Source organism: Martes martes (genome assembly GCF_963455335.1).
Source record: "Martes martes genome assembly, chromosome: 1".
In the NCBI taxonomy this organism is placed as follows: Eukaryota; Metazoa; Chordata; class Mammalia; order Carnivora; family Mustelidae; genus Martes; species Martes martes.
Genome location: NC_137888.1, coordinates 58,104,312 through 58,121,517, shown reverse-complemented (window position 1 = coordinate 58,121,517; position 17,206 = coordinate 58,104,312). Strand labels below are relative to the sequence as shown.

The 17,206-nt window shown below is 49.5% G+C and overlaps 1 protein-coding gene across 1 annotated transcript; it reads right to left on the bottom strand.

Annotated features, from left to right (window-relative positions):
- Nucleotides 1-3,009: 3,009 nt before the first annotated feature.
- Nucleotides 3,010-17,206, bottom strand: TAGLN3 (transgelin 3). The gene is made up of 4 exons (XM_080826676.1): nucleotides 16,941-17,206; nucleotides 15,615-15,789; nucleotides 4,909-5,011; nucleotides 3,010-3,488 (listed from the first exon to the last, which is right to left on the bottom strand). The coding sequence occupies exons 1-4, from the start codon at nucleotides 17,118-17,120 to the stop codon at nucleotides 3,347-3,349; spliced, it is 600 nt and encodes a 199-aa protein (XP_080682802.1). The 5' UTR covers nucleotides 17,121-17,206; the 3' UTR covers nucleotides 3,010-3,346.

The window sequence follows — 17,206 nt, the reverse complement described above, 5'->3', positions numbered from 1 at the left end:
AAAGAAAGAAAGAACTTTTTTCTCTCTGTGTTGTTTAGTCCTGGTTTTCTCATTAACTTCTCCTCATTTCAAATATCAAATAGCATTTTCCTGGTAAGATATTTTTCTAATTGAAATACTTAATGCAATTATGTTTTCAGGGGGTCTTTGTTAAAACTCTTTGCTCCATTTTTGGGCTTAAAAAATTAGTTGCTATGTAGAAAATTACATGTTCAATGTTTTCTTTTTTCCCTTCAGCTCCTCAAAAATACCACCTTATGTCTCCAGGTTACTGTTGAGAAGTTCAATGTTGATATGATATTCCCCACCCCCCCATATGTAATGGGCTTTTACTTTTTAAAACCTTTGAGAGTTTTGTATTTATTCTTAGTGGTCATACATTCTACTATAATATTTCCCACTGAGGACTCCTATCATTTATTTTTGTATCTTTTTAAGTCTTTTAAAACTGAATCTTTAGGTCTTTTTTTTTTTTTAATTTCCGGGAAATTCTCAAAAACATTTCTTAAGATTTTTCCTCACCTATATTGATCTTTTTCCTTTCCTTCTAAGATTCCAATTACATGATTTTTGACCCATATCACTTAACATTTTTTGGTATTTACCATTTATTTGTGCCTATCTTTTTTAGAATGCCTTGTTTTGATATTCCAACTTATTAGCTTGTTCATTTTATCCATTCTACTCTCAATCTTTATTTAATTTTTTTTTAAGATTTTGTTTATTTATAGAGAGAGCAAGTTCATGTGCAGGAGCGGGGAGGGGGGGCGGGGTGCCGGCAGGTAGGGCAGAAGAGGGAGAAGCAGACTCCCCACTGAGCAGGGAGCCTGGCATGACTTGGGCTGGAACCCAGGACCTGGAGAGCACGACCTGAGCCAAAAGCAGCCGCTTAACAGACGGAGCCACCCAGGCGCCCCATTATTTCATTTATTTTTTTATGTTCTATATCCCCAGTTGATTTTTCTTCATAATGGGTTATTGCTTCATGTTTCTAATATTTTCGCTTATCATTTTTAGTATCCTTATTAGACTACTTTTAAATGATTCTTAGGTCTGGTCCATGGATTCTGCTTCTTGGGGTAACGGTGATCAGGTGTGTCTTTTGATGGCAGATGGTACTGTTGTTCCTCAGGAGTCTTCCGGATGCTGCCCATGAGCTCACATTGCCCTAAAGTAAATTGCTACCTTGATTACAAATACAAAATGAGGAAAGGGGGAAAATGCTTCAGGCCCCTGTTTGGATTGCTTCTGGGGACTCTCAGGAGCTGGAAATACTGTGTTGAGGCAGGTGGTCCTTGGAATTACAAACTGGGCTCTCATTCATGCTCTGTTAACTCCTACCCCTCCAGTCCACCTCCTCCCCCTAGGGCCTCAATTTTTGTTAACAGCTTCATCTCCAAGCTGTCATCATGCAAAGGGACTCAGAGGTGGGAGCCTGAGGTCGCTGGGTGCTCATGCTGAGAGGAGGAAATGCCCCAGTGCCTGAAAGCCCAGTCAGTGTTATCACCAGCTCCTCACTCACTTCCCTTGATTTGGTAGGCTACTTCCTTCCGGCTCTGAGGCTCTGAGCTGATTTCCGCTGTTTTCCTGCCTCTTCGTATCTCTGGCACAGCAGCGGTGGAACAGGGTGGTGTGGGGAATGGAACAGGCAGAGCCTAGCAGCCCCCTTGCAAACCTATGCCCCAGGCTCCCACTCTCAATCCCAGACAGGGTCCTGACCACCTTCCATCTCTCTCCAGGAATTCCCTCCCAGTTTTATTTCAGTTTTTTGGTTTTCATCAACCTTCCTCTCTTGCTTTTGTGGCGACTTCGAGGTAAGTGTTCAGCCGCCACGTTCATATGATGTCTTTCCAGAAACAGAAAACTCACCAGTGGCTGTCAGAGTCAACAGGGCTCCTCCTACAGGACACATTAGCCCCTTTAGGTGACTCAGTCTCATTTCCTTTACTGATTCTTGTTTTGCTTTGTTTTGATAATATTTAAAGTCTTTTAAAATCTTATACTGAATCCTAATATATAAAATAGATAAGATCCATGATACTCTTACTGAAGAAGGAAAGGAGACCCAGGATTTTGCCTCTTATAAGCAGTGCTGCCCACCCACCATGGGGATCCCATAGAAATCTCTATGGAAGCCTAGAACTGCAGAGAACACAGTCTGAAAAGCCACCCCCCAAACCTTTAGAGGGTGACAATATCTACAGTTTCATTTATTTTTATCTTTTCTTGTTAATTAACAATGCAATATATGGATATGGCACCTTATTTCTTTTCTTACTAAATGCATGACTTTTTTTCTTGCTTCTGCTGGTAAGAAAGAATAAGATGAAGTTGGGTGGTCCCAAGGCTTATTAGCCTTCTTCATTTTTATATGGCTGACGGAATCTGTAGAACCTATCCCATCTTAGCTAGAGCTCAGCCTTAGGCAATATCCGACCGTTTTAGGGATTTAGATCCTCTAAATGAGTGTAAGGGAACAATCAACACAGGCCTCTAACTCCTGGCTTCTGAAGAAACGGTGGGCATCAGAGCCAGGGTCTCGCTGCTGGGGGAAGATTATCGGTTCAGAAGTGACAACTGCTCTTTCCTTCAACAATCACCCATCCATTTGATAAAACCACCCATCCAGCAAATACTGCGTGGGCGTCCATATGTGAGCCCCTTAAAAAATTGGGGTTTGGGTTTGCTCATTCCCGAGTCCCTCCCACCCCCCTCCCCTATCAGCTGCTCAGATTCTAGCATCTTAAGCACAAGGTAGGAAATTTGACCCAGGGGATCAAAGAGCTTGTTCTTGAACTCATGGCTATAGACTGTCAGAGTGGGCAAAACGATCCCTAAACGCCATAGACGTCTACTGCCATTGCCGAGATAAACAACACAACCTTCTTAGGGCTTCCTCAAAGCTCCCACCTAACAGCTTTGACTCGATTCCATCCTGCGGGCCCCGTGAGCCAACGAAAGCCAGCCCTGCCTGCCGAGACGCAGCCCCGAAGAACGAAGTTTACGTTTGAAGCCACAAGACTAATTTGTTTATTGGGTGTGTTCTAGTAAGTTGAGGAGGGGGCATTTTTTGGCAAATAAATAAATAAATAATCAGACAAAGGCGACTTCGGGGGCCAAGGAGGAGCTCAGGAAGAGGAGGCGGAGTCTTTGCATAGTTCTACATGAACGCAAGGTGGCAGCAGTGGGCAACGCGGGCTTGCAGCTGAAATGCGGCACTTGCAAAACCAGAAACAGGAGGCTTCGAGAAAGAGGAGAAGGTCAGAAGGTGACTAACTATTTCTTTATCACAGAGACTGTGGTGTGGAACATTCGTCCTCTCTCCTGGGAGGCTGGAGGCGGCATCTTACATGATCTGCCTGGGCATCCCGTAGCCGGTCATGCCTGCCTGGGAGGCTCCCTTGTTGCTGCCCATCTGCAGGCCAATTACGTTCTGTCCCTGGCGAAGCTGCTCCTCTGAAAATCCTCTCCGATTCTGCTGAGCTTTCCTGGGCAGAAGAAGTGAGGGGAACCAGGTCATTCTGACAGTCTTCAAACCCTTTCCAGGATATGCAGTTAGAATGGCCCAGCGTTGGGGGGAGGGGGGTTGGTCACTGGACAGACCACAAGATCACCAAATAGAATAGTAAGCCCTGTACTGAGCGACAGTACTGATAGCAACTATGCTCCTACCCTGGGCTATGCTCCTACCCGGGACTATGCTCCCACCCTGGGCTATGGTCCTACCCTGGGCTATGCTCCTACCAGGGGCTATGCTCACACCTTGGGCTGTGCTCCTACCCTGGCTGTGGTCCTATCATGAGCTACGTGCCTACTCCAAGTATGCTGCATGATACATGCGCTCTCTACTCCTTAGAACCCAGATGATTTTTTAGAATTTGCATGAAAGAATTGGGGGTACCTCTCTGAAGACTTCACTCTCGGATAACTTTCCTGTCACCCACTCTCTCACAGTTACCTCAAGCCCTTGTACAAATTACCAACAGCTCTTCTTACAAGGCAGGTCATTAATCCCAATCCACCTTTCCCTGTGTCGGTCCAAGTATTAATGCTCCTGTTTTAGAGCTGTTTTAGAGCCACAGGACCTAGGAGTCAAAGAGGAAATGCTTCGTACTCTTCATCAGAGGTCAGCAAGCTTCAGTAAAGAGCCAGATAGTAAGTAATTTGGTTTTGTGGGTCATATAAACCATGGTATGTCACTAACAAAGTGGGGACTAAAACCAGAGTTTCCACTGGCCAGTATCTAGGAGGTTTTTGGACCAGATTCATTTAAACTTATACTTTTTATAACTGTCTAGAAGAAGAAGGAAGGAATAGGGAAATGAAGGGTCAGTTATCTTCTACAAAGTGCTCTTTTGTCCTCATCACCCACTGAGCTACTGGGTTGAGTTTATGTTGTTGCTGAAAACAGCAACAACAACAGCCGTAAAATAAATCCTTTACTGACATGACCACATAAGACGTTATCCAGATCAGGCCACCCTTGAAAGTGAGAGTGACCATTATCAATAAGCGCACTGGGACAACAGGCACAAACCAGGACACTTTCCCTTCATCGAGAGCAAAAATAATTAGATAAATGAGTTGACTTGTGGCTTCTTGGATCATAATAAAACCAAGTTCAGACCTCAAGCCCCCTCTGAGAAAAGCCAACCACTCCTACTCGGCCTCTTGAGAAAGAGCATGGCCCAAGCCCGAGGGTCCAGTATCTAGCAGGAAACACTCAAGCTGTTGGCCTCATGGCAACATGGGTATTTCCTTGCTCTCAGGAATCAGCTATGGGACCAGGAGTGCTTTATGTCGAAGGGCTTTATGTCAAAACAGCTTCTAGGCCTTCAGATGCTCTCTCTGGTAGGATCTTCCTCTGCTGGGAGTCAGCGGGGGTACAAAAAGGCAGGTGATACTCACCTGTGAAACCAGGATGGCTCTCCCCGGTAACAGCCATCATCCTTGGTGACCGCGACGCTGCCGAGAGCCATCAGGGTCCTCTGCACGGCTGCCATGTCCTTCCCTGCAAGCCAACAGAGAAATGAAGGCCAAGCCTGTGTCAGGGCTGAGGAATCTGGAAGGATGGGGCTGGCCCTCTGGAAAGGAAGTTCTGATAGGAGGCTGTCAGCGATCCCATCCAAGGGAGGGGGATAGCAAACACTTCTCCAAGCCCTGAAGATAACTATAGCAGGACTTCCCAGAAGGGATCAAAAAATCACCTTCCTACTCTCTTTGCGACTTGCCCAGTTTCTCATCCTTTCACAGTTGCCGTATGAATAAAATATTCCAAACTCCTATCTGCTCAGATACAAGGAGGTCCCTGCCCTGGGTAGACGCCCTCGCCTCCGTGGGTTCTAAAGGCTGTGGCAAGGGGAAAGCCTGTGGCTAGGCTTGCGAGCTGGTCCACAGAAGAGGATTTTCCTCAGCACTGGGGGGAAAAAAAGGAAACTAGAAAGAAGTTGTTTTGGATGACTTCAATGCGCCAAACCCCAGGTGGCTCCTCTCTCTCACTTTCTCTGGGTTAAGCGGGTCTAAAATCACCCACGTGCCTCCCATGGAGTACTCACTTGGCTCTCGGGGCTGGAGGCGCGCACACGAAGGAAAGCCAATCAACACAGAAAGCACTCGGTGCGACACAAATGAGAGGCCCTTTATTTTGTGCAGCCTGGAAGGAGCTATGATACATAGCTGTCTTGTGGGGCATGTGTGTGTGTGTGTGAGAGAGAGAGAGAGAGACAAAGAGAGAGATGTGTGTGTTGTCCCCCTTCACACAGTGGGAGAAGGAACACGGTTACCTGAGGAGCCCAGTGGCCCTGAACCCACAGAGAAGGCCACTGGCCCTACAAGTCAGCCTGGTCTTCCCGTCTTTCCTCCTTTCCTCCCTTCCTTGACTGCCAGGCCCTGGACTGGGAAAGATGCTACCACGAGGTCAGCACTGACTGAGAACCAGATCTGCGGAGTGTGGAGAGCAAAGCTCAAGGCACAGGGTTAGTTAGAAAGGAGAGCGGTGCTCAGCAGCACAGGCAGGGGGGCGGGTCAAGCTATGAAAGTTAACGGCAAGTGTCGGGGCATCTGGGTGGCTCAGTGGGTTAAGGCTCTGCCTTCAGCTCAGGTCATAATTTCAGGGTCCTGGGATCGAGCCCCGCATCGGGCTCTCTGCTCAGCAGGGAGCCTGCTTCCCTTCCTCTCTCTGCCTGCCTCTCTGCCTCCTTGTGCTCTCTCTCTCTCTCTGTGTCAAATAAATAAATAAAATCTTTAAAAGAAAAAGACAGAAAGTAAGTTAACGGCAAATACTAGAAGGTCCTCCTTGGGGGTGCCTGGGGGGCTCAGTCTGTGAAGCCTTTGATGTTCAGTCTCGGCTCAGGTCAAGATCTCAGGCTCCACGCTCAGCGGGGAGTCTGACTTGAGATCCACTCCCTCTGCTCCCTCCTCCATTCATGCACTCGCTCCCTCTCACTCTCAAATAAATAAATCTTAAAAAAAAAAAAGGCCCGCTTTGCACTGAGTGAACCATCTGTGGTCTTCCCAGCCGGGCTGCTGCAGCTCGGTCACCAGGGAATACAGAATTACAGGACAGAGGCAGACAGAGAGGAAGATGGGAGTAGAACTCTCATGAAACAAACCATTAAGGCCCCCAGAGGAGGTTCCGTTCAGGATGTCCATCCATTCAACGAGGAGAGAGAGACAGCAGATCCTCCTTCCCTCACTTTTCTTCTCCACCCCATTAACCGCAGGGTGATTTCCGGGATTCTGACGCCCAGGCGGTTGGCAGACAGCTGCCGGGAGGCAGAGCTGTCAGAGGAGAGTCCCTGGGTGCAAGGAGTGGCTGGGGGTGGGGGTGGGGCTGGTGCAGGTCAGAGTGTGTGGCAGCAGATGGGCGGAGGAGGGCACGGGGAATAGTGAGACACGAGAGCAAGCCCAGAGGTGGTTATGAGAGTGACTTCTCTCCACAGATAAAAAGCTTTTCTCTAATCATCACTGTGTAATGTGATCCTTTTTTTTTTTTTTTTCCGACTAGCGCTGTAGTGATAATATTCTGAAGGATCACTCTGGAAAGAGATAGGGAGAGGGTCTGCTCTTTAAATAGCGAGCCAGTGAAGGGAGCCTAGAACAATGATTAAACACAGGGAGATTCAGGAAGGTTAGAGTATATCACTTAGCTCTGCTCTGTACAAGGAGCACACAAGAAGTCTGTTTCTGCTGGATGGAAAGAGCAGGTCTGCTGAGCCCTGGAGCTGGGGCACTGTGCAGCCTGACACCCAGCAAGTCAGCCACATACACGACCCCGAGGCCATAGGCACAGCAGCGAGCTGTGTTAGCGCACACACCCAGCCTCCTTCCCAAGTCGCTAGCTGGTGTGCATACAGCATGGACCCAGGCAGGAAGGAGGGAAAAACGTTGGGGGCAACAGTAAGACATCCAGCAACCCACCCACCCTCACCCTGGAGAGTGGAAGAGGGAGCAACGACTTGACTGGGGGCAGAAGAAGCTAGGGAAAAAGAGTTCTGTATTTGACAGGGACACGCTGGAGAAGTTTTTCTTTTTCTTTTTCTTTCTTTCCTTTTTTTTTTTTTTTTAATTTGACAGACAGAGATCACAAGTAGGCAGAGAGGCAGGCAGAGAAGGAGAGGGGGAAGCAGACTCCCCACTAAGCAGAGAGCCCAATGGACCCCGAGATCATGACCCGAGCCAAGGGCAGAAGCTTTAACCCACTGAGCCACCCACGTGCCCTGGAGAAGTTTTTCTCAAGAAAGGTTCCAAGGAGAGAGATTTGCTATAAATTCAAGACTAGACACTTTGTTATACATGACATCAACCCAGTGGAATCGATATTATTGCCTCCGGTGTAGGGATGGGAAACCTAATTCAGGAAGGTTAGTCACCATGCCCAGTCACTCAGCAAGTAAACCAGAGCTTGACTCTGGCTCAGATGTCGGAATGCAAAGTCTGCAAACAGTCCACTAGGCCACCATCTCCCATGGGTCCCCATCACAGGCTGGTTGGGGTGCCACGTTCCTCGGTGATCAGAGATGATCTGAAGGGGCGGCAGTGGCTGCTTCAGTGCCAAGGCTAGAGGGAATGCACTGGGGGACAAAACTGGGTCATAGTCCTTGGTCCCCATTAGCTCAAGGGTACCAACCCCAAGAGCCGTAAAGTCTTTGAGTGTTTTTGTCTGGAACAATTTCTCCAGGTCTCAACCCAAATAAGGTTATAGCAAGAGGAAGAGTTGGCGGAGGGTAGAGTCCCCCATCAGCGTGCCAGTCAAGTTCCTCATTGCCAAGATTCTAAGTAACACTATGAACAGAAATCTGCCTCTCTACCTTGTCTAGCTGGCTTTCCTGATGTGTCTGGCTGGCTTTCTAACAGATGTTCCTTATGAGGAGCTCCAGCATTCTCAGATTGGTGGAATGGCCCGAGGGTCCTTTTCTAGCCTCCTGTGTCTTCCCAGTTCAGAATTCCAGATCCCATGCTGCTGGAGAGAGGGGGCCATTTGCAAAGACTGACTTCTGTAACTGGGGGGTCACATACTCAATGTCTAGAGGAACAATGAGGTTAAGAATCATCTGTGAATCTTGTCACCACCTGCCTAGAACATGACACTTCAGGAGTTTTTCCAAGCCTCTTGGGCTACTTATGGGATGCTGTAAGGGAGATCTCCTCAAAAATATGAATTTTGATATAACTCCCCTGAGAGATGGGAAATTCGGCAGGCGTGGGGGGGGCTCTGGAATTTCATATTTTTAATCATCTCCCTAGGCAGTTTATACCATCAGGTAAGTTTGAGAAACATGATGACTCTCAAACTAGACTGTTCTTAACAATTCAGATTCTAGAGCGATCTCCTGGGATGATTCTGATACAACCAGATGGATAGGCACCCCTGCCCCTGCACTTTGGTTTTCCTTTTTTTTTTTTTTTTAAGATTTTATTTTTTATTTATTTGACAGAGAGAGAGAGAGAGATCACAAGTAGGCAGAGAGACAGGCAGAGTGAGAGGGGAAGTAAGCTCCCTGCTGAGCAGAGAGCCCAAAGCGGGGCTCGATTCCAGGACCCTGAGATCATGACCTGAGCTGAAGGCAGAGGCTTAACCCACTGAGCCACCCAGGAGCTCTAGTTTTCCGGTTTTTTAAAAACATCATCATGTCTGGCACATGGTAAGTTACTACGTAACATTCCTTAAGCAATAACTCCTCCCTTCAGAGCTATCTTCCACAAAATCAAATGGTAAAGTCAACAATTAGAAGGGCTCTGATCTAAGTCGGGAGCCAGCTCAGAATCCTGGCACCATGGAATCTCTTTGCTCCCTGAGAGCTACCAAAGACATTTGGCAAGACAACTTGAAAACCGCTGCTGAAGGCTTTTCTTCCAAGAAAAAAAGAATGGTCTTAAAACTGCTGGGGATTTTCTAGATGCTGAGTCCTTGGTGGTGACCTAAAAATGAGACCACTGGTCATTAAAAGGGGAAGTGACACAGGGAGTAGGAGGCACCAGGTCCACAAACAGCTCAGCGTTTTGATCGGGCAACGCGGACTCTTCTAGCCTTCTCTTATGGGAGGGGCTGACAGGAGAGTTGGAATTGTGGAAAATGAGACAATGGTGCAAGACAGTAGCCTCCCTCATCTCAGCTGGCCAGCCTTTTCTCAGAGTCTCCACATCTGGGGGTGCCCTTTCTCCTGCCTTATCACAGAACGTGTTTCCCCAGGTATGGTCTTGCCCTCCTGACTATGAAATGATAACCTCTGAGGGCCGGGGCCAAGGGTGCTGTATTGTCAGTTCCCTGCCCCACCCCCAACTGGGATTTTTTTTTTTTTTTTTAACTCAGTGTGGGGCTTGAACTCGAGACCCTGAGATCAAGACCTGAGCTGAGATCAAGACCTGAGCTGAGATCAAGAGTTGGATGCTGGGGCACCTGGGTGGCTCACCTCTGCCTTCGGCTCAGGGTCCTGGGATCAAGCCCCACATCGGGTTCAAGCCTGCTTCCCCTGCTCTCTCTCTGCCTGCCTCTCTGCCTATTTGTGATCTTTGTCTGTCAAATAAATAAATAAAATCTTAAAAAAAAAAAAAAGAGTTGGATGCTTAACTGAGCCACCCAGGCGTCCCACCACCAGGGATACTTAAACAAGGATTTTCTCTCTCTTGAATTTTGTTTATTACTTTCATGATATCTTATGTATGTCTTTGGGAAGAAAAAATAATTGGAAAGGTGAAAGAGAAATAAAAAAGACCAGAGAAAGATCATTTGGGTGGGTGAAATCAGACTGGACATTCTACTTTCAATACTGAAAGTTTTTTTACAGTTTATAGTCCAAACTCTTTGCTTCAGAGCTACTTCCATTTTTTTTTCTTTTTTTTTTTTTAATCAGTCTTAACTCACCTTTGTTATTCCTGGAATACTGACCTTTTTCATCTTTCTGGAATCATTTCTTACTTCCCTGAGTAATAACTTAGGCATGACCCCAGTTCTCTACTCAAGGTAGAGGTCAAAGGAGAAATGTCAGAGAACAGAATGGGCCTGCTGTGAGTTTTATAAATTTTTGTTGCTTACCTTCCTGGGGACACTCCGTCAGGCGGTGGTTCTCAAAGTGGGGTTCCCAGGCCAGCAGAAATAGCATCACCTATGAATTGGTATGAAATGCAAATTCCTGGGTCCTACCCGAGATTTAATACCTCAGAAATTCTGCGGCTGTGTTTTCCTAAGCCTGCCAGGTGATTCTGATGGGCCCTGGAGGCTGGGAACCGCTGCTGAAGGAAAACCCTGCCAAACATGATCACGAGCAGCACTTGTGGGAGCGGCGCTGGTGGCTGTTCTGACGGAAAAGGAGGCTGCTCGCAACAGGCATGTGGGATGACTCAGGTCACTACAGGTACCTCACAAGATCCCAAAATGTCTCTCAAGTTGGAGGAAATCTCATAGCTCTTCTGTGAAGGAATGACACACACAGCAGCACCTCCCCAGGGAGTATATTTGGACCTTCCAGGCAGTCCTACCCCCAGTATACACCACACTCCTCCCTAACTCCTTGTCACCATGGAAGGGGAACAGGGAGCCAGGGCAGAACCACACGTCCAGGACCTTTGTCAGTAGGACGACTGAGAAAAGTCATCAGACTGGATTGATCTTTGAGTCTTGCCTGCTCGGGCATTCTAGAATTCTCCCTGCCTAAGGCTTGCTCACCATGTGGTGATGCCAAGAAACCAAAAGGTTAGTTGCTGGTGGGCTTGTAATAGGGGAAGGAAGCCAACATGTATTGGGTGTCTATTAGCCAGGCATTGTGCTAGGCATTTTACACATTTAGTCCTTACAAGAACCCTCTGAGAAAGACACTAGACCTACTTACAGAGAAGGAAACTGAGACTCTCAGAAGCTAAGCACTTAAACAAGTTGACAAAGCTGGGATGTAGAAGTAGTTTCAACACGTCTGCCTGACTCCAAACTCATGCTCTTTCCACCAAGATCTCTGGGGTCTTGGGGCACCTGGGTGGCTCAGTGGGTTAAAGCCTCTGCCTTCGGCTCAGGTCATGATCCCAGGGTCCTGGGATCGAGCCCCACATCAGGCTCTCTGCTCAGCAGGGAGCCTGCTTCCCCTTCTCTCTCTGCCTGCCTCTCTGTCTTCTTGTGATCTCTGTCAAATAAATAAATAAAATCTTAAAAAAAAAAAAAAAGATCTCTGGGGTCTGGAATTGGCAAAGCCACATATTGCATGGAAAGACATCAGGAGGGTAATGACCACAAGATGGAAAAAAGACAAAAAGGAGACGTGCAAAGCCAGCCCCTCCGTGATGGAGAATGGCCGATGCAGTGAAGACACCACCGATGACAGAGAGAAAATGTCATCCAGGCAACCCCACCAGCTTCTGCCTGAAACCATTCACGAACTCCATCTGTTCCGAGACAGAACATGTGCCTTTCCAGCCTTGCTCCTCCTGCCCTCATTGTCCATTTCTCCTACAAAAAGAACAGGCCAATGACAACAGTGTTTTCTTTCTTTCTTTTTTTTAAGTATTTGTTTGTTTGTTTGTTTGTTTGTTTTTGACAGAGAGATCACAGTAGGCAGAGAGGCAGGCAGAGGGAAGCAGGCTCCCCGCTGAGCAGAGAGCCCGATGCGGGGCTCGATCCCAAGGACCCTGAGACCATGACCTGAGCAGAAGGCAGAGGCTTAACCCACTGAGCCACCCAGGTGCCCCGACAACAGTCGTTTTCACGCCGCCACCATACATTATGTTCAATGATCACCAGCCACTACGCTAAGCACTTTCTACTGCATCGCCCCATTCCATACTCATGTCAACCCTGTGAAATAGACACTATTACCCCATTTTACAGCTGAGAAAGTTGAAGCTTGGAAAAGTTCACTGAGAGATGATGGAGTTGAGGTGTGAAAAAGGCAGTCTAATTTCTGACTCAGAAATCTGTATTCTACCAGCTTCCAGGGTAAGTTTTGTTTGAGTCTTTCTGACCAGCACATTCCCTAGCTCTCACATGTTCTCTCTCATTCTCTCTCTGTCTCTGTCTCTGTCTCTCTCACACACCTCCTTTTCCTGCTCCTCGCTTTTCTCCACGGGAAAGACACTGACGTCGCTCTCCTGAGTCATGGGCAGTGGTGACACCCCTTCCGGGTGCCCATGGCAAATCCGGAACCTGCCAGGCATTGACCTTACATCATCCAAGAGAACGACTTCTCCAGTCCTCTAAGCGGCCCTCAGCCCTCGCTTCTTCCCCAGCCCTGAAAGGGATTGCTCACCCCCAGCTTCCTCTCAGGGGAACCTTAGTAGCTTTGTCTCTAATATCCCTGTGCTTGGGTTGTTTTCTGGGCCATTCAGCCCTGGGGTCCTTTTCAAAGCCCTGAACCTTTTATTCTGGTAGCTCCCAAGTCCATTTCAAACATTTGACTGTGTCTCTAAAAGGGGTTTCAGGACAATGGGTCCATCCGGGGCCCCTGCCTCTCTAAAAAACAGAACCCCAAAAGAGAAGGCACTTGGCAAGTCTGGGCTCCTGCGGCTTTATTCATCTACAACATCAGAGCCCCATGGAGTCACTGGGCGGCCAAGGGCAACAGACCCCTGCTGGGAAGATGCCAAACAGGGAAGACAGGGAGCAGGAGGCACAGGAGGAAAAGTCCCCAGGCGAAGAGGGCTGAACTGGCGGCAGCCCCAGCCACCACAGCCACAGGGCATGGAATCGGGGGTGAATAGCAATAAACTGAAAACCACCGGCAGAACGCCGGGAAAATGTGGCAGGGAGCTAAGCGAACGGCTAATTCAATAGCTGTATATATCAACACGCACATCTTTGTAGGCACGCAGACACATGCCAGCCCTGCAATTCCGGTGGCTCCTCCCCAAACATGAGCCACAGCGGGCTCTGGCAGAAGGGACCCAGCTTCATCCCTCGGTCCACTCTGCTGTCCGACGGGTCTCACCCTGGCCTTGCTCGAGGCAGCTCTGCCCCTCCCCTCTCTGCCCGGAGCCACCTGCCTTGCCACCCCTTGCCCCACGGTACGGTAACCAGCCCTGGCGTGAGCCTCCGTCAGTGATCCTGAATATCCCCTATAATGCTTAGGACTCTTCCTGAACCTCAGTCCTCAGTGTCCCATGGAGGGGGCCGCCGGAGGCCATTTGGACACCCCAAAGCATCCACTTTCCTATTGTCAGCCATGCCTACCTTCATACCAGGTCAGCCACAACACCTCAGAGGGAGTCCCCTTCTTTGCCTCTCGAGGTCCATACTTCTTCCCCCCAGGGATGAGACTCCCCAGTGTCTGCCTCATCTCTTGTTTTCTAGCAGCATTAACCTGGCCTGGAGCCCGCCCATCCACTACCCTACCTTGGGCTGCCACAGTCAGTCTCCCTCCTGCTTCTTGACCTCCCTTTCCCTTAAGAAGTATGAACATACAGGGCTGGGGCAGGCGGTGTAGACCTCCCCCTGCTCTGTTAGTCAGGGACCCAGTGCTCCCTCGAACCCTCCTCTTCACTGCCAGCCCCTCCTGGAGATAAAGTTTCCCTGCGTGGTCTTGGATAAACGTGCAAAGGCAAGTAAGACAGCCTCAGTCACGTAGAGACAGGAAAGCACACTCGGGGTCCCCACCTCCTACAGACCTCCCACTTTCTTCCTCTTCCTACACACTTTCTGCACCTGGGGGGCTCGCTCTTCTATTCACAAGAACTGCCTAGTGCAGGGCCTCCATCCTTCTGTCTCACGTCTCACAGACCCCTGACTCCACCCCCTCACCTCCGTCTTCCTCAGTCACTGCTGGGACTCAACAACCCGCTCCTGGTGCAGGTGAAGGAGACAGAGATGGTCAGAGCGTGGCACAGCTCGCAGGTTGAGGCCCTATCCTCCCAGCATCAGAGAGGCCAGCTCTGAGCCCCCGCTCTGCTGCTAGTTCCTGGCCATATGGTGGAACAAGTAATTATGGGCAAGCTTCAGCGTCGTCTTCTAGGAAATGGGAAAATTAACAACACCCCATAGAATTGTAGGAGGACTGACTGGCAATACACAGTAAAGGACTTGCACCATGCCTCCTGCATGGGAAACCGTCCACAGGCACCGCTATCTTTATTGCTGGGAAAATCATCCTCGTTTTGATCTAAAGAGCAGAAACCAAGCCTCACCTGTGACATCCACGAGGACGTGGAGGTAAGCATCCCCAAAGTCCCACACCAGTCCCAAAGGACCAGATAGCTGAGTTCTTCCATAATGGCAAACACAGGTAACCTGACGGGGGTCTTGGGATTCTAATAACTGGCATGTGAAAGACACAGGAAATACCACTGCACTGGGTGTCCTATGGGTAGAACCGCTGATAACACCCAGGGCCAGCGAGCACGAGGCTCTGTATCTCCAGAGCCTGGCCGGCTTCGCATGGGATAGTTGCACGGAGGGGCACACACATTTGGGCTCAAGGGGGACACGAGGCCCTATAACCATGGGTCTCAAATTCTCGGACACTGTCTCCAGCCACAACATTTTCCCCGATAACAGTGGTTAGTTAAATACGTCCAGAAATGGGATTTGATTTTTATGCCTCATAAGACTCCTTCAGTCAAGTCACAAATGTGAAAGAAAGAATCATGTGTCACACTTCCTGAGTGGAATACATATCTGAAAGGTAGAGTCCCCAAGCCCTCCGACAACAGTTTGGTAAAAGGTCGGGGTGCTCTTGCTTTCTCAGATTGAATGACACAACTGCGCCTGGCGGCTTTGTCTGGAAGCCCGGCCGCTGGTGAGTCAGAAGCATGCTTACCACCCCCCTTCTCTTCCAGGAGCTACCATTTGTTCTACAAGAGTACGTTGTGGGAGGGGTCACGGGAATGAACGACATCCATGTAACCATTTTAGCTTCCTCTCAGCGGAGGCCTCCGTTTCCACCATAGTTTGCTGAGGTCCCTGCCATGTCCTCCGGGTGTGTGTTCCTCAGAGAAGGGGACTCTTTTCAATAGATCATCACAAAGGGGTAGGCTAACAGCGTCCCTGGGTCCCGGCAGCGGATAACCCCACCCCCCTACGCTCCCCGCCACAGGGACACACACAGGCCCAGGGAAGAACACTGGGAGCAGGTTTCACAAAGAGATGGACAAAGTACAGGGTGGGGGGGAGCAATCCCAAAGGCCCGAGGGCTGTTTACCTTCCCACAGATCCACCGTCTGAAAAATGTCGGTGGTCCTGACGCCGTAGATCTCTGCAGCTTTTAGGAACTGGGAGATTTGCTCCATCTGCTTAAAAGCCATCTTTGACTCAGAGATCTTGGGAATGGGCTCCTGTCCTGGTGGGTATAGACTGTTTATCAGCTTGCACAGGACCTGAAGGGAGAAAGGGGAGACAAAATCAGGGTTTCCTTTTGCACGTATCCCGTCACGGACGCAAAGTGAATCCAGGCCCTACAGGGCGCAGCTTACAGGTTTGGGCTGGAGCAAATCTTGTGCCGTAGGAAGGCACTGGCTCAGGGTTGGGTGGCCGGGTTCCCACGCCAAATCGAAAAGACCCAGGTGGCCTCACTCCCTGAGCTGCTCCAGACTCTAGCAGCGTACGTCCTGCAGCCTAGGAATCCCCTTCCCTCCTTGCTCCTCCCTTCCTTCCTCTGGGGGAGGGAAAGAATGTTTACAAATAGGGAAAAATGTGTGGTGATGAGACCGTGATTGCAGATTTTCAAGGGAGGGAGGGAAGGTCAAATAATAGAATCTAATACTATGTCTTCTATCAAAAGGCAGATCAGAATCAGGCTTCAATAATTCATCGCCTATGTGCCAACAATGTATAAAATAACCAAACCGGGTACCATCCTCCTAGTTGCCCCCAACCCAAGTCCTGGGCAACCCGGCAGAAGCGGGGAACAGCTGTTACGTAACAGTAAATCACAGCCTGCAGGGAAAAGATGGGCTTGTGGGAATCAGCAGTCCCCAACCCCCAAACACACAAGAGCCTCTGATCAGAAAAGCAGTTCTCAAATAAGGATTCCCTTCAGTTTCTCGAGAACCCATGCATTCAACAGACATTTGGGACCCCCAGGCAGCAGGGCTCCGGGACGGAAGGGAAGGATGGGAAGGGGTTTAGTCTCCCCAACCCTTTCCTTTGCTGTACTTTGTAACTAACCCATACCCTGGGCGGGGAGGGAGGAATAACCCTCCAAGAGCTGAGGGACCCAAAAGCTGGAGACAGGGAAGGGAAATCCTTATCTCTATTCCCACTGGAAAAAGCAAAAAGGCTTCTAATTTGGCAGCAACTCCAAAGGAAGCTGCCCTGTATCCGGTGGGCGCAGAATCCTCTAAGCCAGCTAGGGAATTGTGCGGGAGCCCAGCTCCTCAACCCTGAGGAATAAAGGTATGCCCGTGCCCACCCCGGGAGACACAGAGATTGGCAGCCGCAGCCCCTCCCGCAGCCTCGCCTTGGAAGAGGAAGCCCTGGAGGGCTTCCCAGCCCACTGCCCCGGCAAGCGAGACCGCTCCTGCCTTACCGTCCCGTCCATTAACCATTGCTGAAAATGGGCCCGGCCGGGGGGCGGGTGCTCTATGTCCTCAGCGCACTGCAGGATGATCCAGTCCACCAGCTTGTTCTCCAGGTCCGCGTCGTACTTCTGCTCGATCTTCTCCTGCACCTCTCGGCTTAAGCCGTAGCTCGGGCCCCGGTTAGCCATCTCTGGAAGACAAGAGAGGACACGCGCGGCATCCACACAATAGCAGCGGCGGCCCCGGGCTCCCTGCGAGCGGGGCTGGGACGTGC